At 46.8% G+C, this 27,546-nt stretch overlaps 2 protein-coding genes across 6 annotated transcripts; both read left to right on the top strand.

Moving 5' to 3' along the window:
• The first annotated feature begins 392 nt into the window (after positions 1-392).
• On the top strand, positions 393-10,126 carry SLC25A19 (solute carrier family 25 member 19). Of its 2 annotated transcripts, none has more exons than XM_073312003.1 (7): positions 393-497; positions 1,170-1,350; positions 1,922-2,077; positions 2,764-2,934; positions 4,897-5,080; positions 6,383-6,513; positions 7,510-10,126. In XM_073312003.1, exons 2-7 carry the CDS (start codon positions 1,219-1,221, stop codon positions 7,699-7,701), a joined length of 966 nt encoding a protein of 321 aa, XP_073168104.1. In that variant the 5' UTR covers positions 393-497; positions 1,170-1,218; the 3' UTR covers positions 7,702-10,126. The 2 variants fall into 2 exon arrangements, with proteins under 2 accessions (XP_073168104.1, XP_073168105.1); XM_073312004.2 differs by lacking the exon at positions 393-497 and adding an exon at positions 518-915.
• On the top strand, positions 8,105-27,456 carry MIF4GD (MIF4G domain containing). 4 transcript variants are annotated; one of them, XM_073312009.1, is made up of 6 exons: positions 8,105-8,184; positions 18,405-18,538; positions 23,271-23,380; positions 24,164-24,319; positions 25,283-25,375; positions 26,394-27,456. In XM_073312009.1, exons 2-6 carry the CDS (start codon positions 18,457-18,459, stop codon positions 26,619-26,621), a joined length of 669 nt encoding a protein of 222 aa, XP_073168110.1. In that variant the 5' UTR covers positions 8,105-8,184; positions 18,405-18,456; the 3' UTR covers positions 26,622-27,456. The 4 variants fall into 4 exon arrangements, with proteins under 4 accessions (XP_073168110.1, XP_073168109.1, XP_073168108.1 ...); XM_073312008.2 differs by lacking the exon at positions 8,105-8,184 and adding an exon at positions 11,850-12,312; XM_073312007.2 differs by lacking the exon at positions 8,105-8,184 and adding an exon at positions 11,850-12,633.
• Positions 27,457-27,546: the final 90 nt, after the last annotated feature.

Here is a 27,546-nt window from a genome sequence, read left to right as displayed (position 1 = left end):
GTGCTGGTGCCTTGTCTGTAACGCTGCTGCCATCAGCCAGGGAGCAGGAGACGGTGGCACTGGGAGCCTGCTGCTGCTGCAATGCAATCGGGCCTTTGGACCAGTGTAAGGGACTGGGGGAGGATGGGAGCAGAGGGGGTTGAAAACCAGGCGCCTCCTGTGTGTTCTCAGTGCCTAGGTCCCACCCACCACGGGCTCCTGGGCAGTGAAGGGCGCAGTGGCCAAGACCTCCGCACCCTATAAGCCCAGCAAATAGGGGAGTTCCCTTGCCCTGCACGCATGCGCGCCCCGCCCCCCCCGCATTACGCTACGAGGTCTGGCGTGACTACATCTCCCACCAGGCCTGGCGCCTGCGATGATCCTGAGCATGCGCAGTGTGTTTTGTCCTCCCGGATCAGGGCCGGGCGCTGGCTGGATTGTCAAGCAGCCGAGGAGAGGCTCTGGGCAGCGACGTGAGGAGGCGACAGCGTCCGGGAGCCGGCCTGGGCAGCACCGGGGTGAGCGTCGTGGTGGTGAATGGCTCCTCGGGAGGGCGCTGTGGGGCAGAGGCTTGAGGGGGAATTTCTGAGGTGCGGTGACCCCGGGTAGCTTCGACCTCAGCGCGTCCCCGTCCACACCAGCGACCGGTCCCCTCGGCGCGTCCCCGCGTCCGGCCGTTGGGCGTCCGGCCGTTGGGCGACCGGCCGTTGGGCGACCGGCCGTTGGGCTCGCGGCGCGTCCCCAGCCTGACCAGCGACCGGCGCCTCTGCCCCCAGCCTGTCCCGGTCCAACCCGCGAAGTGTCCCTTCTGCAAGTCCCGACCAGTAACCATCACTTCTGCCCCCCATCCACCCGAGCCCCACACCAGCAACCCTCCCCTCCAGTAGGGCTGGTGCCAGCATGTCTCTTCCAAAAGTTATATCCTCCCAAGCCAAGGTGTGTTTATTGTTGCCTTTGTTAGGCTGGATGAAGACCTTTTATTTTGCTTTATTATTGATCCTGTTTAAGTAGTCCGTGTGTTCTGGTGGCGGGAGCAGTTTTCGGAGTCGGGGGTTCCTTTTTGGGATCAAAAATATTCACAGGCCTGAGGCTAGCTTGTTGTGTGACAGAGACTTCTTTGCTCCTCTGCGAGAGGTCAGAAGTAGACTCTCACTGAAAACTCCTCATGCTCTTCTGTCTTTGGACTGTAGCACTCCTGGAGGTTGATGCAAGTGGAGGCTGCCCGTGGACCAGGTAGTGATGGTCGGCTATGACCCCAAATCTGAAGTGAAGTCCATCTCCGCTGTGGAGGTGGCTGTGGCAGGATCTGCATCTGGGTTTGTCACTCGGGCTCTAATCAGCCCTGTGGATGTCATCAAGATTCGCTTTCAGGTACCTTTCCCAACAGCCCCCCGTGACACACCTGGAAGAGGAACATGCAGAGAATAAAAAGAAGCAATGCTTTTTCTTTTAACCTTTTATAGTATTTAAATAAATCATTGCCAGTGTCACAAATACACCCAAAAGCTATTACATAGCTGATTAAACCTCTGTGTGTGAGTTAAATACAGATTATACAAGGTAGACAGATCTATTTCTCTTTGGGGGCCGTTTCTGCTTTCTGTTAACAAATTAATGTATTTTTCTGCTCTGTCTTATTTTCTTGTACATAGCTCTTATGTTTTTCTTGCTTTTCCTTTTTTCCCCCTCCCTAGCTACCTGTCCTAATTTAGTTTTATTAACATTTTTGCTGAATATCACAGCTCTTTAGCATTGCACATACCTCTTCTTCTGCCCCCAACTCTTAAGGATGAGCAGCAGTGGTATCTGAGCCAGTTGTAGCTGCCATGAGGGCACACAAGGAGAGGGGTCTGAGTTAATATAGGACACTGAGCGTTTCAAAGATCAGTTCAGGTCCTTGAAGCAGATCACAGAGTAAAGTAATTTCTTTGTTCTTTTTCAGCTTCAGATTGAACAACTCTCCCCCAGAAACCCACTGGCTAAATATTATGGCATCTTGCAAACGGCGCACCGGATCTGCCATGAGGAAGGGCCAACAGCATTCTGGAAGGGGCATGTGCCCGCTCAGCTCCTCTCAGTCAGCTATGGAGCTGTCCAGGTAAGGTGTCAGGAAATCATCCAGGGCTAGCTTTGTTCTGAAATTTTTAGTTCCTATAGTGGCTTTGTCAGCAGCCTCATCCTGTCATAGCTGCCCATCACTTACCCAGCTGTCTGTAGGGCTAGACCATTCATAGGGTACTTTGTATGCCAAAGTAAAGACTCTGGCAGTGTGATTAGGTGATGATAGAGCAGTGGACCAAGAGGACAGATGTGGGTTCTAGTCTCAGATGACGTACTTATATGCTATGAGTCCTTGGGTGTGTCACTTATCTTTCTGGTTCACTTACTGGCTTTGTTCATTGAGGATGACAGTGTTGATGATACTGATTCATAGGTCGTTGTGAAGCTTAATTCATGAATGTTTCTAAAACCTATTGAGACCATCTATTGAAAGGTGATGTATAAGAGCCAAATGTGTATTATTTAATTAATAAATTGTGGAGAGGAGAGAGAGTTAAAATGGGATCGTCCTAGGAGGCCTTTTTGTTTTAAATCCCAGACTGTATTCTCCTAAAGGGAGAACTGAAGATTCTGAATGCCAAGAGTATTCCCTAATTTGATGGCTGCATCCTTGGAGGTTGCAAATGATGGATTTATTTATTTTTGTTAGAATGTGTTGGAACTAGGAGGGTTGTGGGTGATAAGAGTTTTCTCTGTGACGTATGTTTCTGTTTCTCTTTTAAGTTTGTGACCTTTGAGTGCCTGACGGAATTGGTGCACAATGCCACATCATACAACACCCGCAACTGCATCGTGCACTTTGTGTGTGGCGGCCTGGCTGCTTGCACTGCCACCATGACAGTTCAGCCTCTTGACACACTACGCACCCGCTTTGCTGCTCAGGGCGAGCCTAAGGTATGAGTTAGGGGAGAAGACCTTTAGCTTTGTTATATTTGTTGCCAGTAGTCATGTTTCATTCAAATTAGTGTGGAGAAAACATCACAACTTCCAGCAGGTGATCTGGGAAGGCTGGAGCCCTTAATCGGTGGTATTGTCATTACTGCAAAGTTATCCTTTGGTCCATTGACACATGTTTTGTCCTGGCAGAGAGAAGGAGGAACTTTTCTTTTTGGCAGGGCTGCTTTGGCTCTCGTTTTGGTACTCAGCTGCACGAGGGATTTATTCCTCGGCCTTTCCTGAGGGGACATGTCTCAAACAAAGAATCAAAGAAATGTAGGGCTGGAAAGGACCTTGAGAGGTTATCTAGTCGAGCCCTCTGAACTGAGGCAGGACCAAGTATACCTTGACAGTCCCTACCAGCTATTTGCCTAACCTGTTGTTAAAAACCTCCAGTGATGGGGATTCCACAACATCACTTTAGGAGCCTATTTCAGTGCTTAATTATCCATATAGTTAGAAAGTCTTTCCTAATATCTAATCTAAATCTCCCTTAGTGTAGACTAAGCCCATTACTTCTTGTTCTACCTTCAGTCCACATGGAGAACAATCTATCACCATCTTCTTTACAACACTTAAGATATTTGACGACTGTTACCAGGTTCCCCCTCGGTCTTCTTTTCTTAAGACTAAACATCTTCAGGGTTTTTTTAACCTTTCCTCATAGGTCAGGTTTCTAAATCTTACATCATTTTTATAGTGCCCCTCCGGACTCTCTCCAGTTTGTCCACATCTTTCTTAAAGTGTGGTGCCCAGAACTGGACGCAGTGTCCAGTTGAAGCCTCACTGGTGCCAAGTACAGTGGAATAATTACTTTCCTTGTCTTACGTACAACACTGTTGTTAATACACCCTCAAAATGATGATATCCTTTTTCACAACTGCGTCACATTGTTGGCTCATAAATATGCAAAGTGTACAAAGAGTCATGTGCAGGTTCTTACAGGTATGAAGATTTTAAAGCAGTCCTCTAGTAATCCAGTTTTATGTCCTTGTTTATACAAGGATCTGTCTCCCCCCAACCAAGTTCTGTCTCCCCTCTGTTCTTACTGGAGACACTTAATTTTGAATCAGAGCCATTTTCTCATTGTGTTTCTGCTTGACTTGTAATGGAATCGCAATCCATTCCCATGTAGTCAGGGCTTCACTGCAGGAGTAATGGTGAAACTAGGCTGTGAGGAAGAAATCACACCTCTGATACAAATACAAGTGCTGGAGCTAAAGCCATTGGGAAAATTACCAAAAATATGAGAAGTTAGATTTTTTAGTACGATAAGTCTTTGAGAATTGGTGTTTTCTAGCTACAGTCAAAGAAGACTGGACAAGAAATGTTCTCAGCTTGTTGAGTAAAGAGTTGTGACTGGCATATTTGACATCACTCTTGTAAATTAAGAATCTTTGAAGGACACGCTATCTGTGAGTTCAGCTGTGTTTTGCTCAGTTACCCAGAGCTTTCCACCTGCCCCATAATAGCTGTCCTAATCTGCCAGTCTCCCCTTACTGTCACTTTCTGAAGCTATTCAGATTAGGGTGTTCTCAGTCATGGGGACCCATCTCTGGGGCTTGCTTCCCACCAGAGCCAAAGTTCAGGCAACTTCAGGATACAATGTCCAGACATGCCTTTCAGTGTCCAGCAGAACTGAGGGTTTGTTGGTTCAGTTAGTCTCATGTGGCAGAGATCCATGTTTATTCTGTCAGTCTGTTTTAATTATTATCAGGATTTCAAAGACTCAGCAGTGAGTGTTCATGTGATGATACGTGAAATGGTTTTGTTAATCTGTTTGTGCTAAAAATCAACCTGTTATATGTTGGGAGATGGGAATCCCCATGATCTGTATCAGGAATGTAACCGATTTCTGAATAGCTGATTGTAAGTGTATCTAACAGGAGAACTTTACTGTTTCTGTTTCTTGTTGTTTAGGTTTATCGAAATCTTCGTCATGCTGTGGTGACCATGTACCAAACAGAAGGGCCTCTGACCTTCTACAGGGGTTTGACCCCCACTATCATTGCTGTCTTTCCATATGCTGGTCTCCAGTTCTCCTTTTACAATCTCCTGCAACAATTGTATAAATGGGTGATGCCATCAGAAGGAAGGAATGCAGGTGGGTGCTTGGGACTGTGAAATACTCAGTCATGGAGGAAGAAGAAGGGTGGTCCAGTGGCTAGGGCACTAGTCTAGAACTAGGACCTGAGTTCAATTTCTTCTCCTGTCACAGACTTACTGTGTGACCCTGGGCCAGTCACTTAATTTCTCTCTGCCTAAATACGTTACCTGTAAAATACCTAAATACCCTACATCATAGAGGTGTTGTGAAGATAAATACATTAAAGACTGTGAGGCACTCAGATATTGTGGTAATGAGGCCCATAGAAGTACCATCGACAGGAAGATGAACTCTCCAGTCCAGTATATTATTTCTCAATTTGAGTCACGCGGCTTGTGCAGTGGAAAGACCTTGCTGAGACAGCCTTTATTTCTTTCAATTTCAGTAATATTGTGAGGATAGGACTGTCAGTGAGTACAGGATCTCTGAACAAGTGTGTGTTCTAAAGTTGCTTCCCCTCTTTGGCTTGTACAAGAGGATTCATCTGGTGCAGGTTAAATCTCCCAAGTTGTTCTAATATCAATCTCCTGCTCTTTGGCTATTCTGAGTTTTTAAGAGAATTTCATGAAAAGTGGCACCTTGACAGCCCTGGAGATGGGACCTCCATCCACCAGAGCACATACATCATGGGTAGGATCACTGCAAGTTTCTGCTCCATCAGAGTGTTCTCAAATAAAGAGATTACCTCCTATGCGTGAGAGCAGCTCATCCTCAATGTTTATTGAGTCTTAGACAGCAGGTTATGATGGTAGTTTTGTGTTGAGGCCACCTGCCAATTAGGACCTGAACTAAGACTACCAAACTCCTTTCCCATTGGCCTCTGTACAACCACCAGATGTTACCAATTTATGATCTCTACCAACCTGTTCTGATTTGAACCCTCAACTGGAAGTACAAGGTTCCATACCCTATTACCAATCTCCAGTACTTTTTTTCCCTAGCAATGTGAAAGCTTGCCTGGTTATTGATGATAAACCCTTCTGTTATGGTTTCTTTTGTGTATTGCCATTTGACAAAGCTGCAGAATAAATCAGTCTTTAAATTAAGACTGGATATCTTTCTAAAAGATATGCTGTCACTCAAAGGAGTTGTGGACTTGATGCAAAAATTCTTGGGTGAGGTTCCATGGCCTGTTTTATGCAGAAGCTGAGACCAGATGATCATAATGGTCCTTCCTGGCCTTACAGTCTATGAATAAATGGGTCTGATTTACTTTCCATGATGCTTTTGTAAATCAGAACTCCATTCTAATCCTCCATTTCCTCCGTACAATCTTCTTTCCACTTCTCTGCTTTTCAGGTAATGTTAAAAACCTCGTGTGTGGCAGCTGTGCCGGAGTTATCAGCAAAACCCTTACTTACCCTTTTGACCTATTTAAAAAGCGGTTGCAGGTGGGAGGCTTTGAGCAGGCCCGGGCAGCCTTTGGGCAGGTGAGAGATGTTTTGATCAACTGGTTTTCATATGTTTATTTCTTGGTCTACATTTCAACGTTACCCAGAAAACTCATTACCCAGATAACATCTGATTTTGAACAGGGTTCTGTTTATTTCCTCTCCAAGCCTACCAAAGCATTGTTGGTTGACTTGTTCACAATATACTATATATGAGAGAATCCTCTTATTAGCCCTATATACGGAGGGCTCTGAGTTACTATAGAGGATTCTTTCCCAGGTGTCTGGCTGTTGGGTCTTGCTAAAATGCTCAGGGTACAACTAATTGCCATATTTGGGGTTGGGAAGGAATTTTCCTCCAGGTCAGGTTGATTGAGACCGTGGGGGTGGGGGTTGCCTTCCTGTGCAGCATGGGGCAGGGATCATTTGCAGGTTTAAACTAGTGTAAATGGTTTATTCTCTGCACCTTGAAGTCTTTAAATCATGTTTTGAGGACATCAGTAACTCAGCCCGAGGTTATTAGTCTATTAAGGAGTGGGTGGGTAAAGTTCTATGGCTTGCAACGTTCAGGAGGTCAGTCGACTGGATGATCATGATGGTCCCTTCTGGCCTAAAAGTGTCTGAGTCTATATGGAAAATAATACCAGCACATTCTGAAACAGTTGTTCTGCAAACTCTGTAGCATGAACAGTGCATGAGGTGTGGTATAAAGGATTTCCTGTCATTCAGTTGGCGTGTAAGCTGTTGCTGATAATGGTAAATGTAATTTGTGGCTGTGGTGCCTGCATCTACAAATCAGTGTACACTCAGACTGATTCTTTAACGCTGCCAATTAGTCATAGTGAATATCCCTAGAATCTCCATTACAGTTATCGAGAGTACATTTTTGAAACAGCCCTTGGCTTTCTTTCAAGTCCTCTGAGTCCCTTTCCTGGATGTGTGGAATATGTTACAGAGCTTTCTGAGAGAATTCTGCCCAGATGAGCTGAGCTTGTGCTATTGCTCTCTTTACTGTCTCAACTCTTCTCCCCCCAGGTGCGGACGTACAAGGGTTTAATGGACTGTGCTGGGCAAATTGTGCGAGAGGAGGGGCCTGTTGGATTGTTTAAGGGTCTCTCCCCCAGCTTGCTGAAGGCTGCTCTCTCTACTGGCTTCACCTTCTTCTGGTATGAGTTCTTCTGCAACCTGCTGTATGCCCTGAAGGACACTGGCAGCACTAAGGGGTAGGAGGGCTGAAGAGGCAGGACTCATCAGCTGCAGTTTTATTCTGTGGAGGAGTAAGACTAGTGGCCTCATTGTCACATGGAGTGGGGTGGGGAATGGCTCCTCCCTGCCAGGGCTCTGAAAACACGTGTCCACTAGCTTTGGAGGAAAGATCTGTTTGCAACAAAACCAAAGGAACAGGTGACTGCGGCTTCTGTTGAGGACACTGAGCCCTGGGGTACACTGAGCATCTTCCATCATATCTCCTATAGTATCAGCATTCATTTCGGGAGAAGGGGTTTTATAAAAACCTAATGCTACTACCCGTCTGGCAACATGCTCTGAAGTGGCATCTGATCAAATATATGAAATCCTTCAAGCACAGGGACCCATCTGACTTTGCTAGTGCCACTCGACTAGTGTCTAATGATGCCACATCTTTAAAGATTCAGCCCTCTGCTTAGGGCCTGTCTATTGGCTGCATATTCTCATCTCCCTGCTGTACAGGTAACCCCTTCCTTATTCTGCATAGACACCTGTCTTCTCTTTGCCATTGACATTTACCAGCTTCACATCCTGAGCCACTTTAAACATAGCATCATCTAGCAATGTTTATGCCAACCCTGATTTGCTTTCTCACTACAAGTGGCAAGCTTACTTTTGTTTTACAAGTGTCCCTTATTTTGCCTGTGAGTTCTGCTGTGGGCCTCTTAGGGTTCTACTTTGCTAGTGTAATGCTCTTACAAACAGGTCTGTAGGTCTAATGCTGTTTGCTGTCAGGAAGGTCTCTCAATGCACAAAACCTATTCTTGCTTTGCACTGACATGTTGGGGCTCTGCTTTGCTATTAGATTGTCATGATTAAACAGATGCTATAAAGATTTTTTTTTTTAACCTACCTTAAAATAATAAAGATAGTCCTGTGGAAACTAGTGACTCTTTTGTCATCAGAGAGCCAAGGAATTGCTGAGCACCTGGTGCACTTGGGAGATTAATTCTTTGGATCTGTTGCTGAGGCTTGAGAGAGACCTGAGAATTGCCAGATAGACTGAAAGAAATGACATAGTTGCTCTGTGCAGGGCATTGGAGCAGATCTTCCTCCCTGGAAATGTTTCCAAACCTTTTCTATTGTGGGTTAAATGATCTAAACCTGTCACAGTCCCTTGTCAGGACTGAAGGGCAAAGAAGCTTGAGGAGTTTGGAGTTGTTTATGTATAGGTTTGTTTTTGTTTTTAATTTTTCTGAAGCAGCCTGGTGAGCCTCTATTTGCACTAGGAGGGAATGAATGAGCAGAGAGCCTCCACACTGATCATGGTTTGTTGCACACTGGGCTGTTGATGATACATGTGATGGGTCTATATAATATGATCATTTAGCTGGTGGGGAAGGGATTTAGTGGCCTCTGTAATAGAATGAAAAGACAAACCATGATAGACAGTCATTTCATCTCCCATCCTTGATGTCTGTGTCTTTAAAGTATTTCTAATGTGCCAATCACTAGTCTCTAAACATGAGTCACATCATAAGGAGGGGAAGTGGCTAAAAACAAGAGCATTGATTCCCCTTACGTAAAGGAGAGAGATACTGGTTTAATACAAAGAATTAGCAAGATGGGTCTTATTTTGCTCCTGTTGAGTTTTGCAGGATCAGTACGTCGGGGTTGTATTTCCTAGAATCAGATAAATTAAGTGATGGAAAAGATTCATTAGGTCACCTTGTTCCTCCCACTTGCAAGTGCAGGGTTGTTATTTTTGACTGTATACCTGACTTCAGTCCAGTTTCCAGTGACTCAAATCAATAGGGCTTGCACCACTTCCCTCGTGAGACTGTGCCCCAGTCTAACTGGTGGCGATTGTTGGAATTTTCTTCTAATGTAATCCTATCAGTGAGGATTTGCTTTGCCTGAAATTCACCCCACAAGCTGCTCAGCAATTGCATTTGTTTTTATCCTAGTGCCTTTTATCATCTGGGTAAAGCAAAGAACTTTACTAAGCAAAGTACAACATACTAATATTACAGTAGCTGTAATGGAATCCACAACAGTTGCCGCCTAGCCTTGGCCAGTAAATCCTCTATGTGCAAATACTGCAATGAACACTTTCCAGTAGCATGTGTATTATTTCCAATAGCACTGATTACCTGAACTCATGTACAGTAACATTCATCTCTCAGGATGTTTACACAGAGCCGTATTAGGTGCTTCAGTGAGGAAAAACAAATGTTCTAGGATTGGTTACTGAAGTGAGTCATTTTCCCTTTTGATTTTAAGCCTTCATTGTTAATGCAGAGCCTTAATCCTCTGCAGCATTTCTAGCGAACATCTGAATGGACCTTTTGCAAATGCAGTAGATTTAAGGCTTCTGACCAGCTGTGTTTTTTCCACAATATATGTTTAACGTGTGCCTGTCTCTAAAGAGAGGAAAGAAAACATTAAATATTTATTATGTTCCTGTCTGGCTTTTCCTTTCATCTCTTTTGAAGCACTCAAACCATGTATATGATGGGGTGATGCTGTTGGATCATATTGTACAAACACCCTCTAACAAGGGCCTGATCTTGCTCCTGTTGCCTGCAGTGAGATCAAGGCTCATGAATTATACTGCAGATGCAACCATATTTTTTATTAGAATTCCAAAGTTCCTGGGCTTGGTCACTAGAGGGTACCGTTGCCCCAACCGCAAAGCAGGAGATGGCTTCAGTGCTTAGATATCCATTACTGCACAATAACTAGTGATTGTACAAATGGATTTGCACAAGCTTGATCGTTCCACGGTGTGAGAATTAAAGAAGCAGATGTTTGACCTACTTCGCCAATCTGTGGTAGACAAGTTCAGACTTAGTTTATATGTATCTGTAACACAGTGTTGCAGAATGTTATCAACAGCTGCTAATTCTTCATTCACTAAAGCTGCTTTCTAGCTTCAAGAGTATGCTTTGTTCTACTTTTTATAAATATGCTAATGCTAAGGAGTAATGACCAGCCCTCATCACACATTAAGCACTTGGTAACTTTGGAGCATAAAGACAGGTTTCAGAGTAACAGCCGTGTTAGTCTGTATTCGCAAAAAGAAAAGGAGTACTTGTGGCACCTTAGAGACTAACCAATTTATTTGAGCATGAGCTTTCGTGAGCTACAGCTCACTTCATCGGATGCATACCGTGGAAACTGCAGCAGACTTTATATACACACACAGATCATGAAACAATACCTCCTCCCACCCCACTGTCCTGCTGGTAATAGCTTATCTAAAGTGATCATCAATGGCCCAACTTGATGATCACTTTAGATAAGCTATTACCAGCAGGACAGTGGGGTGGGAGGAGGTATTGCTTCATGGTCTCTGTGTGTATATAAAGTCTGCTGCAGTTTCCACGGTATGCATCCGATGAAGTGAGCTGTAGCTCACGAAAGCTCATGCTCAAATAAATTGGTTAGTCTCTAAGGTGCCACAAGTACTCCTTTTCTTTTTGGAGCATAAAGTGTGTTCTACAGCACCTGCTCTTTTGAGACCTTGTTAAAGCGTGAGCTGGCATATTCCCCCCCCCCCATTTATTTATTTCTTTTAAAGCTCATATATTTTCCCCATTCTTAAATTCTTCAAACGTTTTTTCCTACCTTGCAAGTAAAACCCCTAGTGCCAAGACCTGAGCAGTTCTGCTCCAACATACTCATCAAGGTGCCTATCTTAGAGAGGGAAGGAAAAATAGAAGAGTAAATAGATTTCAGTTTCAAGCTTCTGAAGTTCGCTTATAAACTGTGAAGGAAAATACGAAAGCAAGAATAAGAGGTTCAGCTCTTTGTTTATGAGCAAACCCCAGACTTCCAAGCTAACAGAGGAGAATGTGAAGCCATGGACTACTACTGTACAAAAGGAATAGCCTGAAAAGAGGAAAAGTAACCGTCAGCTTCAAGTACATGAACTGATCTGAAAGTTACAACCGTGTGGTGTCTGCTTGGAGGCACATGAGGCCTGTTGGATATAGGCATGCCCAGTTCCCAGTGAGTAGTTTTTCATGTTTCATTAATCACCATAACCACTAGTGAAAATCGTGCACCCCGTCTTCCTGTGCTGGTAGTGCCAATAGAGGCCAAAGGTTGAATGGACCATGGAGTGGGAAGGACTCACATGCCTGGAAAGTAGATCCCTACAGGGCAGGAGTGGGGCACGTTTGCAGGACAGTGTGGGGAATCTGCACTGCAGCTTCTTTTGCTGTTTTGTATCTGTCCTGCATTTAAACAGAGGGATGTAGCCTTTCGCTAGGGCTAAGTTCATAGAAAAGTCAAAAGATTGTATGGTCAAAACCGAGTATTAAAATACAGCTATGGACGAAGAGATCTTCTGACTGGGAGACAACAGTCTGAGTCAGAGGGAAACGGGCACACTCTGACCCTCACTCCCCCAAGTCCTAGGATGGTGAAAGAGAGCAGGGGGTTGCAAGGAAAGAGATGGATAGGTGAATGCAGAAGGTTGCGTACATCCTGGTTCTTCCAGGCGGTGGCGCTGCTGTTTCAGCACTCCCAAGTTCCTCCTCCCCTTGGCTCTGGCTGCTAGGAAATGACCTAAGAGGAAACCCGCGGGTTTGCAATGGAAAGAATCCGTCTGGTGGTAATCACTGACCCCAAAGAAGCTGAAAAGTAAGAGCAGCAGTTGAGAGTTGCCGCCTGATTGTGCCGCCTGGGGTCTCTCAGGGCACTTTCCTGGTGGAGGGGCGAATGTACGAAGGATGCCTATCTTGCATTTGCATTCCATGCTTGAACTGCTGCCTTTCCTGCTTCTTCTGCTGCTGTTCTTGGCGCTGGGTTTTTTCCTGATCTATCTCCAAAAACCCGAACCTGAAAGCAAGAAGAATTAGGGGTAGGGGCGGTTCTTCTCTAATGCAAAGAAGGCACCAAAGATGCCAGCGCTCGAGCCCTGAAAAAAACTCTCTGGCAGAGTGAAGAGAAAAGCCGGAGCAGGTTGGTGATATTTGCAAATCTGGCTGGGCTGGGCTGCTCAGAAACAAACTTTTGCTGCTTTTGGGTGGAGTAGCAATTATTTTTCAAGCCGGGACGTTTCTCTACTGACTTTCTCGACTGCTGTCCTGCTTTTAAAGCAAACCAAACACCTGATTCCTTGATCCCGTTCTAGGGTTTTTCAGTAAATTTTTTGTTCGTTGTTTTTTCCTCATCTAGGGAGAGAGTTTGTAATTTTAATGGTGGCCATAATTTGAGGCAATTTTTCTGGAGTTTTTGAGGCCTAAAATCACTTTTTTCTCTTAACCAGCTATCCTAGATAGATAAATTCCTAAAAACAGGTGATAGGGCAGGCACTTTCATAATTGTTTTATGCTTGAAATTTGCATTGATATCCTGATTTCCCCCCCTCCTGCTGACAAACAATGGGAAAGTGTTCCCCTGCTGTAAATTAATATATAGGTGGCTGTTTAGGTACCATGGTGATGGGGTTCCTTCTTAAAAGGTAAATGGATAGAGAGACATGCCCCTAAAATTGTGTTATGAAGTAAATCAACCCACATCAAGTTCTGGGTATTTAACCCCTTCTCTCAGGATGGACCTTCAACCCCACCACCATTATCACCAGCCACACCCACACCCATTATAGATAACCCAGTCCTGGCAAGGGGAAAATCTTGACCCCCTGTTCTGTCTTTTATTCATGGCTCTCATTACCAAAGTATCAAAACGCCTCACAATTTTAATGTTTTTATCCTCCGCACCCCTATGAGGCAGGACAGTGCTGTTATCTCCATTTTACAGTTGGGAACTGAGGCACAGAGAAACTGTGACTTGCCTGAGGTCACACAGGGAGCCTGTAGTAGAGCAGGGAGTTGAACCCAGGTCTCCCAAGTCCCAGGCTAGCATCCAAATCACTGGGACTGTTCTTCCTCTCTTTTGTAGTGGTTTTAGTTGGAATCGGAGATTTTAGTGTTGGGAGAGCCCTGTTATGCTGCCCTACTGTTTTTCCTGCCCACATGTCAGGAGATGAGTCCCAAGATTTGGGGAGGGTATTTATAGTCAGTCACTTGAGTGAAGGAACCTCAATTCTGTTGCTCACTCTTACTGTTTGTATGGAGCCTTCTCTGAGCTCTAATGTGGGGAGGCTGGTATTGGACTGACAGGACATAGTTGGGAGTAGTGGAGGTGGGACTCCCACAGCAGTGTTATAAAATATACCAAGGAACCAGCAGCAAACTGAGTTGCTTGGGACAGTTTCAAATGTACCAAGTCCTGTGTTTTATCCTGCTCCTCCCCAGCAGCCATGTAATGACTCTTCTGTGGTGGATAAAGGATCTTCAAGGACAGATGAAACATGTTACTGGTGGGATCACTTGTTATCATCTTAAATTGAGTTATTTTCTCCTGGGCTTCTGAGGATCTCTGATCCAGACCTGGGAAGCTCCGTGTTTGGGTGTGGAAGGTAGGCAGGAGCTCATCCCCCCCCCCCCCCACCTCCCTGTGGCAGTATTAAATCTATGAAGGTGCATTGTGCAGAGTGATGTGCTTCTAGCCAGGGCAGCAGCCCACATGCTGGGGTTGGTAAGTGGCTTCACTCTGCACTCAGCTGGCAGCAGCAGGCAGCTCATCCCCATTTGGAGGGGTGAGACCCTCCTATTCTCCAGAAACCTGAACAGGCTCAGATGAAGCTGAGTGCTTGCACAGTTAGTAAGAGTGCTGGGCCTTCTCTCCAGCCAACCCGCTTGACTTCTGGGTGCTCTCACCACACATCCTCTGAAACACTCTCATCCTCCTCTTTCTGGAGAATGAGCAGCAACTGTGCTCTGGCCCAGATGTCTGTGGTAGGAAACAGAGGGAGAGAGGACCAAGAGAGGAGAAATGTGACTGAGTCTTTAGAGGATTTAATAAAAGAAGGGACATCTCAAGCTGTGGCCTGAAATTCCTGAGAGGCCAATGGGGGTCACAGGCGCTGGCTTCTAATTTTCCCTAGGGGTGCTCAATCCCTGCTCAGCCCCAGACCCTGCCTTTCTCCTAAACCCCCACCCTGCGTCTTCCTGCTCCCGCTCTGGCCCCACCTATTCCTGCCCCCACTCCACCTCACCTATTCCCTGCCCCATTCTGCCCCTTCCCCCGAGAGCACCCCATCCCCGCTCCCCCTCCCTCCCAGCGTCTCCTGCATGCTACTGAACAGCTGTTCTGCAGTATGCAGGAGGCACCGGGAGGGAGGGGGAGCAGTTGATCGCTGGGCGGGGGAGCCTGGCTGGCGGTGGGTGCAAAGCACCCGCTAATTTTTTCCATGGGTGCTCCAGCCTTAGAGCATCCGTGGAGTCAGCACCTATGATGGGGGTGTTTGGTTGTCAATCAATAGAAGCTCCATTCTTCATATCCACAGTGTATGTGTCTGCCCCAGCCTCTGTGTTCTGTTCCTGCCCATCTGCGTTGCACAAGGAACTGGAGTCAGGCTGTGTGGCTGGCCACTACTGAACTGACTGCCAAATGCTGAAGTTAACAAGGGGGAGGGGTATTGGGACCAGGTGGCAGATACTTGAATGCAGTCATAGATTTTGAGGCCAGAGGGGACTATTACGATCAGTGGGTCTCAACTTTTTTTTACTGGTGACCCCTTTCATATCACAAGCCTCTGAGTGCAACCCCCCCACAATAAATTAAACACACTTTTTAATATATTTAACACCATTATAAATGCTGGAGGCAAGTGGGGTTTGGGGTGGAGGTTGGCAGCTCGCGACCCCACCATGTAATGACCTCATGACCCCCTGAGGGGTCCTGACCCCCAGTTTGAGAACCCCTGATCTAGTCTGACCCCCTGCGTAGCCAGAGGCCAGACACACTCATCCACTGATTCCTGCATAGAGCCCATATGTCAGAGGTTTTCATGTTGGGGGGCGCACGGAGGAACGTTCGGGGGTGCTAGTGGTGATGCCAAGTGCCTCAGGCTTTGGCTGTGGGTGGTGGGGCTTGGGGAGAGAGTGCCACCTCCAAACCCGACTTATCTTAGTGGGCCACCCAGCCTGAGAGTCAGTGTCAACACCTCTGTGCCCAGCAATGGCTCCGCCCCAAAAGACCATTGCACACACCTTCCTCCACCCTGAAAATCTGAGGGGGGGAGGTTCAGGTATTGGGGAGTGCAACCAAAAATTGTAACTCAAACTGGGGGCTCAGCTCAAAAAGTTTGACAACTGGTGCCATATGTTGTGGCTGAGCTAGGCAATCTTGTTTTTAGAAAGATGCCCAATCTTGATTTAAAGACTTGGGTGTTGTATTCCCTGCTCCCCTTTGCTCCGTGATCTTCACTGCACTGAGAGTCATTGATGCTGCAGTGTCCCTTGGAATAGAGACATGATAGGACTCAGGAGTAGTGAACACAACTGGGATTTGTTGTTTATTACGCTGAGCATTCATGGCTGGTCTTCACAGGCCCTTTTCTCCCCAAACATCCCACCAGTGCTAACCACAGTAGGATCATTTGATAGACACAGCACTGGCATTTTTACTATCAGGCTATCTGCATTTGCTTTGAGCAGGGTTAGTTGATGCAGTGGTAAAAAGGCCAGCAGCTATGGGCTCTCTACACTAAGGTGACCACTGGCCGGGAGCTGTTCCTGTGTTAGCAATGGTGGGATGCTTCAGGGGAAAAAGGCTAGGGGAGAACCAGATCCTGTAGCCTCCTAGCGCTCTAGCTTGCAGCCTAAGGTGGAGGTGCTGCACAGTGTTACCACACAGGGTGTGTCAAAATGCCAGGCCAGACTCAGCAATCGGAAAGTGGACTACCACTACTGCTTACCCTACCAGCCATTCATGAAGCTCTGCCTGATAGAATGACATCACATCCTCATTAGGAAAGAGAAGGTTAATCAAGAATGCACACAGAGCTCTGTGTGAGTCATCATCATTGCTGAATCTCAACATCTGTGTCTGCTCTCTGTGAGAGATGGCTGCCAAGATAGGCAAAGTATTCTACATTTTCCAGTTCTTCTTTTTCAATGTAGATCTTCCTTGCTGGCTGGTGGAGAACTTTTGTTTTGCTGATGTTTAGAGTTAGTCCTAGGCTTTTGTAAGCTTCAGAGAAGCAATTCAGGGCTGTTTGTAGATCCTCCTTTGAGTGTGCAACTACAGCACAATCATGTGCGTACAGAAGTTCGGTTATTGTTGACGATATTACTTTAGTTCTGGCATGGAGACGATTTAGTTGAGAATACACACAGAGATCTGAGTAAGTACATGGTATAAAACCAAGGAGGAGTTTACCTGGAAGAGACACCTTGTGGACAGGGAGCAAGAGATTGTAACTTGTGTGAATTTCCGTAACTTAGAACCAGAGAATGTTTGCTAATTAAACATTGCTGTAAAACCAAAAGGGACCTCCCATCTCCTTATAAATGCATTAGGGGGTATAAACTATATCTAAACCCAAGTCTCTAGGCAGGCAACATGTTTGACTACAGGAGAGTGTTCTGCTGTCCGGAATATAGTCAGACACAGAGCTGTGAGAGAGCTAGAAGGTCTCTGCTGTGTTTGAAAACAGGAAACTTGCAATGACTGGGTCTGATTCTGTGCTGTGCTTCGGGTACAGCCGAGCGGGGAGCAAAGGTGGCTTTACCCCACCTTTGCACTCTCCAGTTTCTGGGCTGCTCCAGGAACCAAAATGGCGCTTGTGTCAGTTAGAGCATTGAGGGGTTGCTCTAACTTACAGCAGCCTGTCCCAAGCTGCTTTTGGGCTGCAGGGCTATACCCTCTTACTTCTGGCACACCTCTTATATAGGCCTTCATCTCGCTAATCCCTGATATCTGCTTCCTGGGCAGTTTGCACAGCGACTGTGGAATTCTGATGAGCTGGCAAAACCCACTGAATGCTCCACTTGGACATTTGCCCTCCCAGTGTTTGTGACACAGGCCACTGCAGCCCTGCAGTAAACCTTTGGTGCCGCACCGACCAGTGGCTGGTCTCACATTAGGTAAGACTGGATGCGTATGTGAAATGACTACTCCCCCAAAATAACTAAGCAGAAGAAAACCCAGGAGTTTTTAGGATCATTTCGTACAAGGGAGAATACTGCGAGCTCTAAAGGAGACTAGAGACTTAATAATGTTGTTGGCTGTAGAATTTGCTCGCTATCTCTGTTTGCCTCAGTAAGCAAGATTCATCTCTGGCACAGCCCCTCTGAAGTGGATGTTACTGTGTGAAAGCAGCTCTGCTATAAACTGACAGTGCAGGAGGGAGGTGGACTGGATGATCATCCGTATGTTTTGAATCTTTCTTATGTCTTTGAGCAAAATCAGCTGAATTGTGGGTTCAAAGCCACATGCGAGCAAATGAATCAGCAGATCCATGCCGTGCTCTTGTGTGCATTTCCCTGTGACAGGCTCAGGCTGTTACTCCCTTTAAAATAACATATTTTTGTTGCCTCTGGGTGGGCTGTTTGTTTTTGAAGTTGCAGCTCAACAGTTTAAATGGGTTATTATATCAGAAAATATATGGTCTACCAAAGAGAGCCCACTGGCCCAAAACCCCTTGTGAAAGTGTGGCAGACGGAAGGGATTATAAAAAATAGTAGTGATGGTTTCCCAGGATTTGGGGGGGTGCAGTTTGGAAAAATCTTACAACCCCAAAATAACTGAGTGCTCTTTACATTAGTGAATTGGTTAAACTATACAGTACTCCAGCGTTTCCCCAAATGGCAACAAAAACACCAACACTTACCCTCACCCATCTCCCTGTCTAACTAAGCCGTGTTTGATCTCTTCTTCAGGGTTTGCCACTAACAGCCACTTCCCTAACTGCGCTGTCGGAGCAGGCCAGACATGGGAGACACGGGCAAAGAAGAGTATAAGATACAGTCATTCGACACCGAGACGCAGCAGTTACTGAAAACTGCTCTCAAAGGTCAGCAAGCACCTGTCTTTCCAGCCCCCGTGCCATGGCTTCCATGCCCAGGCTGGCTGGCAGATCATTCCTGAACAACCAGATGCCGTTTTGTCTTGTTAACACTGATGGCTCCGAATAGGAGAGCTACGTCAGAAATGCCATTAGGCCGCTGCTTGACCCCCAAGGCCTTTTCCCCACCATGGGTGAGCTAGTGCTGCAACACACAATCTCTACTCCCTGCCACCTCCTCCCTGAGATTTAAGGCACAGTTGTCTGAGTTCAATTCCAGATTCTGGAGGGGCGCGTCCTCTAGTGGTTATAATCTTTCTGCTCCTGTGCCCTCAAACTGTCTCTGTTCCCATCCACCGGCCATCCCTCTATTCATTCTCCCCCAATCCCAGATTCTGCTCTCCCATCCTGCTACTATCCCCCCAGCCTCTGCTCCTGCCCAGTCCCCCCATCTGCTGTCTGTCTCCCCCGTGCTCCGAGTCATCCCTAGCTACTTCCCCATCCCCTTCAGCAAATAATCAACATCCTCCAATCCCAGATTCTGCACTCCCACTCCTCCTCCTGCCCAATTCCCTTTGCTCCTATCCAACCCCCTACCTTGCCTTCTGCCCCCTCCACCTTTGTGCCTATATATTCTCCCATTCTCCTCCCCTGCCCTCTGTACATCTCTCACCCTCTGGCAACTGCTCCCCTTCTGCTTCTCCCCACCTCTTGCTCCTGCAATCTCCCTTCTTCCCCCTGCCACCCCATTCCTCGCTCCTTTGCATTGCAGTCAGGGTGCTTCCTCCATCTCCTGGGCCCACCAGCAGGGGGAACATTGAGAGCACAAGGGAGAGTGTCTCACTGCTCTTAAGACAGGTTTCAGAGTAACAGCCGTGTTAGTCTCTAAGGTGCCACAAGTACTCCTTTTCTTTTTTCACTGCTCTTAGGTTTCAGAGGGGTAGCCATGTTAGTCTGTATCAGCAAAAGCAACGAGGAGTCCTTGTGGCACCTTAGAGACCAACAAATTTATTTGGGTTATGCCCAAATAAATTTGTTAGTCTTGAAGGTGCCACAGGGGCTCCTCGTTGTTTTTTCCCTGCTCTCAGTTCTTGTGCCTGCTGCCACAGTGGCCTCTGACAGCCAGAAGAAGCAGTTGCAAGGAGAGTCCTGACCAGTCGCTGCAGACCTAGGTTGAAGTGTGCTCAGTGCAGCCAGAATTGGCAGAGAATTTCTCCACACGTTTCTAATGAGCACAGAATCATAGAACTGTAGGGCTTGAAGAACCTCAAGAGGTCATCTAGTCCAGTCCCCAGCGCTCAGGACCAAGTAAACCTAGACCATTCCCAACAGGTGTTTGTCCAGCCTGTTCTTAGAAACTTCCAGTGATCAGGATTCCACAACCACCCTTAGAAGCCTATTCCAGTACTTAACTATCATTATAGTTAGAAAGTTATTCCTAATAGCTAACCTTAACCTCCTTTGCTGCAGATTAAGCCAATTACTTCTTGTCCTATCTTCACTGGACATGGAGAACAATTGATCACCGTTTTCTTTGTAGCAGCCCTTTATATATTTGAATACTGTTAGCAGGTCTTCCATTAGTCGTCTTTTCTCAAAGCTAAACAAGCCCAGTTTTTTTAACCTTTCCTCAGAGGTCGGATTTTCTAAATCTTCTACCAGTTTTGTAGCTGTCCTCTGGACTTTCTCCAGTTTGTCCACATCTTTCTTAGAGTGTGGAAACCAGAACTGGACACAGCACTCCAGCTAAGGCCTCACCAGTGCCGAGTAGAGCGAGACAGTTGCTTCCTGTGTCTTACATATGATACCACTTTTAATACAGCCCAGAATATTAGCCTTTTTTGCAGCTGCACCACATTGTTGACTCTCAGTCAATCTGTGATGCATTATAACCCCCAGGTCCTTTTCTGCAGTATTCTTGCCTAGCCAGTTATTCCCTGTGTCATAGTTGTGCATTTGATTTTTCCTTCATAAATGTGTAGCTTTGCCCTTGTCTTTACTGAATTTCATCTTCTTGATTTCCGAACCAATTCTCTACTTTGTCAAGATCGTTTTGAATTCTTATCCTGTCTTCCAAAGTGCTATCAACCCCACTCATCTTGGTGTTATCCACAAATGTAATTTATAAGCATACTCTCCACTCCATTATCCAAGTCATTCATTAAAATATTGAATAGTCCTGGACTGACCCCTGCAGTATTACATCCCCACAGTTTAGCAGCAAACCATTGATAACTACTCTTTGGCTATGGTCCTTCTACCAATTTTGCACCTATTTTATAATAATTTTAAGCTAGACCACATTTCCCTCGTTTGCTTTTGAGAATGTCATGTGGGACTGTGTACAAATGTGTGGGTCTGTGCCTCAAAGCATGGAGACCCTATACTACAGCATCTCAACTAAACAGTTGTAGGAAATTTTTTAACATGAGTAAACAACATGTTTCCCCCTAATTTCATTCTTAGAAACAGCTGAACCATTTTAGCTGAAATATTTCAAAAACTTCAGCCTAAGGCAGGCATCCAACATAGAAAATTTCATGTCAAACAGTTTGTTTGGCAAAGCTAGCAGCTGAAAACCAGGTCTTATAATGGAAAGTGTAGGGCAGTGGTCACCAACCGGTCAATCGTGATCGACTGGTCGATCCTAGAGGATCTCCCAGTCAATCGCAATCTCCAGTGGTGCAGCAGGGCTGCCACTAAAGCAGGCTCCCTGCCTGCCCCAGCCCCACGCCGTTCCCAGAAGTGGCCAGCGCGGCCCTGGGTGGGAGGGGGGACAGGGGTCTCCCTCCGCATGCTGCCCCTCTCTGCAAGCATCGCCCCCGCAGCTCCCATTGGCCAGGAAAGGGGAGCTGTGGCCAATGGGAGCTGCGGGGGTGATGCTTGCAGAGAGGGGCAGTACGGAGAGCCACGTGCCCTACCCCAGGAGCTGCAGGGGCATGTTGGCCCCTTCCGGGGGCGGCATGGGGCCAGAGTAGGCAGGGAGTCTGCCTCAGCAGCAGCCATGTTGCACCGCAGACCAGGAGCTGCTGGAGGTAAGTGCTGCCCAGCGGAAGGCCACACTCCAACCTCCAGCCGCCCTGAGCCTCCTCCTGGAGTCAGCACCCCATACCCCTTCCTGCACCCTGAACCCCCTCCTGTACCCCAAGCCCCAGCCTTGAGCCCCCTCCCAGAGCCAGAACCCAAAAACCCCTTCCTGCACCCCAAGCCCCAGCCCTGACCCCCCTCTGAGCCAGCACCCCATACCCCCTCCTGCACCCGTGCTCCAGCCCTGACCCCCTCACAGAGCCAGCACCCTGTACCCCCTCCTGCACCCCAACAATCTGCCCCAGCCTGGAGCCCCCTCCTGCACCCATACTCCCTCCCAGAGCCCACACCCCCTCTTGTACCCCAACACTCTGCCCCAGCCCAGAGCCCGCTCCTGCACCTAAACTCCCTCCCAGAGCCCCCTCCCACACTGCAAACCCCTTAGCCCCAGCCCAGAGCCCACTCCCCAACCCCAACCCCAGCCCAGTGAAAGTGAGTGAGGGTGGGGGAGAGCAAGCGACGGATTGGGGGAATGGGATGAGTGGGACGGGGCTTTGGGAAAGGGGTGGGGCCTCGGGGAAGGGGCGGGGAAGATCCTGAGTTGCCCTTAAATTCAAAAAATGATCTTGGGTGTGAAAAGGTTGGAGACCACTGTTGTAGGGCAACCTTAACTATAGGCAGCGCTAAGGGTGCTGCCTACAATAACTGTAGAATGTGTTTGTGTGTATACATACTACTGCTCCCAGCTGGGTGGAATTAGAACTGGTCATTTGTGTTTTAGGCTCTGTGCCACTAACAAATTCTCCTGTAGGTCAAGTGGCTAGGGCTTCTGCTTTTGACCAGAAGGATCTTAATTCTGTGTCCATTGTCACCATGTAATCTCAGGTGGCCCTGATGGTGCAGCACAGTGACAACTGTGAAGTTCATTGTGGCTTCCAATTATAGGCGTTAACTCTTGCAGCCTCCTGTGAATTAGAGCAGTATAGAATCATAGAAATGTAGGACAGGACATTGTCCCTGTTTTTCAGGTGTGGAAATTTAGGCACGAAGAGGGTAAGTGAGTTGCCCAAGGTCTCACAGAGAGTTGGTGACAGAAGCAGGAATAAAGTGCAAATGTCCTGACTCTTGTACCCTTGCTCTGGTCACTCCTCAGCCTGTTACCAGCATCCTCCCCTCATCAGGGGCTTAACAGACACTGCCATATTCATTTGTTTTTCATCCTTTTTAAGCATTTTTTCCCCCTTCTGGAAGTTTGGTGTCCTAGGGAAAAGCCCAGGTAGGAGGGGTTGGGGTTGGAGGCCTCATAGGGAAAAGCCAGCCCGGCTTCTCAGCTATAGCATCTGTATTCAAAGCATAATGAAAATTTGCCTATTCAGCTCAAATTTAAACTAGCCCCCTACTCTCACTCTTTTTCCCCTTTCCCCTCCCATTGTGATGACTGTCTCTGCCAAAAAATGCTAAGCACCCTCTGAAGATGCCAACCCTGATGCAGTCTGTAGGGGGGCTACAGCAGCTGAGTTAATTGTCTCTGGTCCCTGCCAGCCTGGGAGTGAGCCTGAGTTCTTACAGCATGGTAGCTCAACACACTCCCATGTGCACCGTAGCTGCTTTGCTGGTGGTCTGAAGCACGAGCAGGGAGGGTGTGAAGTTGGAAATCTGTGCAGTGTTGGGAAGTGAGTGTGCTGTGCTGACGGTATCATTTCTTTCCCTGCAGACCCCAGCAGTGTAGACCTGGAGAAAGTGGCTAATATAATCGTGGATCAGTCCCTCAAAGACTCTGTGTTCAGTAAGGAGGCTGGGCGCATTTGCTACACCATCATCCAGGTGAGAGGATGTCAGCATGCTGACAGCAAATCCGTAGTGAGTCACAGCCTGCCCTTCCAGATCACAGCTAGTGCTAGTGGGTACCCTGGCATCTCAGCTGGGCCTGCCTCAGTCCTACAGCATTTACAGAGAACTTTTAATCTGCAAAGCACTTTACTAGCACTACTGAGTCATCCAATGCCACCCTCTAGAGGAGTATCATCTCCTTTTCAAAGAAAGGGGAAATTCAGGCACACAGAAGGAAAGACTTGCAAAAGGTCACGCAGGGAATACAACCCAGCACCTCCTTTCTCCCAGTCCTGCATTCTGATCACCAGACCAGCTGCTCTCTGTCTTTGTAAATGTTTTAATGGAGGCTACCACCACTTGCCCCATCTGCCACAGATATGCAGAAATCCAAACCCGTCTGTGAGTGCAGTTTCTCAGGCTGAACTGGAAGAGGGTTCCCTAATCTTGGGGGCAGTGGCCTTCATGGCAGAGGAACTTATCCAGCATATATAAAAGGTTTATTTCCATAAGATCAGGAGTGAGTCTGGCCTATGGAATTCTGCATGCTGGGAGGAGATTCTCTAGCTCCAGTGAAGCAGTGAAATAGAGGATGAGAATGGGAAGGGATGTGCAGGCCATGACAGTAGCCTCAACTCTGCTTGCAGTTAGACTCCCACCAGTCGTCTTTCTCTGTGCAACAATGGGAGTCTGATAATGAGTGATATGTAAAGACGCTAGTAATGTGGGTACTCACATTGTCTCCCCCCCGCTTTCCTCACTGTTCTGGGGTCGTAGGCAGAGAGCAAGCAGGTGGGCCAGAGCATTTTCCGACGGAGTCTGCTTAACCGACTGCAACAGGAGTATAAGGACCGGGAAGAGCTGCGAGCCCGCTCACCCCAGGCATGGATCTGTTATGTCACCTTCATCTGTAACATCTTTGACTACCTGAGGGTAAGGTGCCTATGCAGAGGACATCCCTATCTGCTGCCTTATGGCTAAAGAGGATCTGAACCAAACCCCTCCAGAGTTAGGGGCCAGAGTTTGGAACCTGGAGTGAATTCTGAATTTTGTGGCTAAACCCAAAAATCTTGATTCTGAACTCCTTACTCTTTGTGTGGACTGGGGATCTGCATTCAAACATTACAGTTCAGGCTCTTCACTATTGTTATGTTGCCCTCTGCATATTGGAGACCATTGCTTGCTGTTCCCCTTATCAATAAAGTAGGGGATGAAGGAAGAGTTGTTGGTATATAGAGCTGAGCAAATAATTCTTAATAAACAAACTTTGAACAAATTTAGCATCCCTCACAGCTCCTGGAACAGGTGCGCACACCTTTATTCGTTGGTTGGCACACACTTTTTGGAGTTCTTTGCTCCAACTGATCTCTAAATTCAAGTCTCGTTGCTTAATTGCAATTGGTTGGGGAAGTTCCATGGTATTATTTCCTGTTCCCTGACTGGACGAGTGCTAAAGCCCTCCCAGCATGCATACTGAAAATAGTTTTCTGGGAGCTTTGTGGCCATAGAACTCATGGGCTCAGATACTGGTAGGCAGTGAAGGCGAAAGGACTGTGAACACATTTGAAATGTGGGAAAAAAGCATGGGTGTAGCGAATTAATTTTAAAATATAACCAAACATTTTTGGAAAATGTGTATTTTTGCATCACTGTCCCATCTCTGTTGGTACCTTTGCCCCATGCAAAGATCCCTGGTCCTCTGGCTAAGAGAGATGTGTCTATATGGTCTCTTAGGCAAATCCTGCTAACAGGAGCTCTGAGCCAGAGTGACACTGTGACCGGTTTCCAGGGGAGCAGTTCCCGTCCCATTTGAGAACAGTGAAGGAACAATTCTTTAAAAATAAAACTCTTCCTCCTCTACCCATGAGCTGATATGTGCATCCGTCCCATTAACAGGTGAACAACATGCCCATGATGGCGCTGGTGAACCCAGTTTATGAATGCCTGTTCCGACTGGCACAACCTGATAGCCTGAAGAAGGAGGAGGAGGTGAGTGCTGGTGGGACGCTAACATGCAAGGAGAGTTTGTACAGCCAAGTGACTGGCAAAAATACTGTCCTGTGAGGGCTGCTCAGAAAGGTTTGAACTGATGTCTAGACCAAAAGGGAGGCATAAAGCCAAACAGAACTTATTTTTCCCTTGTACCTATTGTAAGTGGGGTGGGGGTAGGGAACAAGGGAGGCTTGTAAGGTGGGACGTTCCTTGCAGCCCCAGAATGGAGGAATTATGGAGGTGCTGGTGCATCCATAATTATGTTGCAACCAAGGTTCCATTCTCCTCCCTCATTCCAAACATTTTTAGTTCAAGCTCCAGATCTGACTGTGGCTCATGTAGCTGTGCAGTGATCAGAGCCTCTGAATGCCAAAAGCACTGAAACAACCAAAGGACTGTTATAAAGTTCATAAGCCACTGGACATGAATTTTGCTTTTGCTTTGATGTTCTCCCTGGCATCCTACCACAACATACCCTTCAAGCGCTCAGCCTTACCAGCATCCTGCTCATAGCACAGGTGCTGCTGTTCCTTGTTAGTTGTGAGAGCAACCACCATATGGTCAAAAGAATCCAAATCACCCTGGAAACAGAGCATGGTTCAGACAGTTCTGTCTGTTCTATTCAGGTGCTTACACTGCACCCATTGAAGGAGCTCTGAGGAAATGCTGATATAGCTTTTGCCACCTGCTGGGACCCTCAGTATGAGTTGATGCAGGTCTAATGGTGTGAATTACTGCCAGCATGTTTCTTCAGTAATTTCATGTGTGAAGCTGTGGGATCTCATGGAGACACCTCTTTCTGAGAGAGCCCCCTCCAAGCAGCTATCAACATTCAGGTTCCTAGTCACTACCAGAGATTGATGGCAACAAAGAGTAGATGTAGTAGAAATATAGGGGAACAGGGTGGGGAGAACCCGCCCGGATTAATTTAGAGGTGCTGGGGCAGGAGCTCTATTTAGAAACATCATAGGCCCACACTCCATCTTAAGGTGGCCTTTTCCTTTCCTCTTTTAAGGTGGACTGTCTGGTGCTGCAGTTGCACCGCATTGGTGAACAGCTGGAAAAGATGAACTCCCAGCCAATGGATGAGCTCTTCTCCCTTCTGCGAGATGGTTTTCTCCTGGAGGAGGGGCTCAGCTCGCTCTCTCAGCTCCTGTTGCTGGAGATCATAGAGTTCCGGGCTGCAGACTGGAAGATGACAGATGCAGCTCAAAAATACTATTACAGTGAAGTCACAGATTAAACCTTCCACAGCCAGAACTCTCACCCAGGGGCTCAAATAGTTTCACCCTGGCACTTTCACGAGCAAACGTCACAATTATGTTTGATATTTTTAAGTTAACATTTTTTCTAATGCTTTTTCTAAATAGGATTTATATTGTTTACTCCCAGTAGACCCTTTGTACTGTGTCTGCTGGACTGCAACAGGGGACAGTTTGATTTGGGGGCAAGGGCAGTTTTAACCTAGTCAGAGCTTCCACTCTCTTTACCTATGGCCCATGTTAATTAATGCCTCTCAAACCATTTTACAGTAGCAGTCAGGAAAGCACAGCCAATGGTTTATACTGAGGTCAGCTCTTTTGTATCAACTCTGTCAGCCACCAACCGAGTTAAGACAAGTGGTCGCAGCTTATTTGGAAAACTCCCCTCTTTGCTGCTTATGCCACATGGAATCTGAGCCCATTACACAAAAACCAAGTTTTAAAAACAGTCCTCCAGGATGAGTCTCACCTTGTTCCCTGTGAAATCAAGGGCCCTTTACATAGGCAATCAATTATTATTTCTCCCAACCCTGCCCTCTGGGAGGCTTGGTGCCTATGGAAAGCAGAAGCAACACCTGCTCCTGGAGGAAGGAGACACCACCCAGTGTACATTCGTCATAGCAGCAATTTCCTTGAGCACATGTAGCTAGAAACTGTTTTTATGAGTTTTATATAGTAACCACTATGGAATTTTTTTTCTAAAAAGCAATGTAATGAACTTCAATATTGTACATTTCTGTTGACAAAAGGGAGAGGTAAAGGGGAAATAATGTGTTCTATTGAGGTTTTTTCTAATAAAAGTTTTACACTAATGAACACCATGTTTTCTCTCTCCACAGAGCTCTTGCTCTGTAACGTTTCTAGGGAGTTGGGCTACTATGGAGGTAGCTACAAATAGGGCATGAA

This window comes from Lepidochelys kempii, chromosome 14 (genome assembly GCF_965140285.1).
Source record: "Lepidochelys kempii isolate rLepKem1 chromosome 14, rLepKem1.hap1, whole genome shotgun sequence".
In the NCBI taxonomy this organism is placed as follows: domain Eukaryota; kingdom Metazoa; phylum Chordata; order Testudines; family Cheloniidae; genus Lepidochelys; species Lepidochelys kempii.
Note: the sequence above shows the minus strand (reverse complement) of the source record. Positions and strands in the feature narration are given on the sequence as shown.

Coding starts and splice junctions, on each gene's coding strand:
- SLC25A19 (XM_073312003.1), top strand. CDS start 1,219: ATGGTCGGCTATGACCCCAAATCTGAAGTGAAGTCCATCTCCGCTGTG. Junction 2,078..2,763: donor TCAGCTATGGAGCTGTCCAG/GTAAGGTGTCAG, acceptor TTCTCTTTTAAG/TTTGTGACCTTTGAGTGCCT. Junction 5,081..6,382: donor ATCAGAAGGAAGGAATGCAG/GTGGGTGCTTGG, acceptor TCTGCTTTTCAG/GTAATGTTAAAAACCTCGTG.
- MIF4GD (XM_073312009.1), top strand. CDS start 18,457: ATGGGAGACACGGGCAAAGAAGAGTATAAGATACAGTCATTCGACACC. Junction 23,381..24,163: donor TTTGCTACACCATCATCCAG/GTGAGAGGATGT, acceptor CTGGGGTCGTAG/GCAGAGAGCAAGCAGGTGGG. Junction 25,376..26,393: donor GCCTGAAGAAGGAGGAGGAG/GTGAGTGCTGGT, acceptor TCCTCTTTTAAG/GTGGACTGTCTGGTGCTGCA.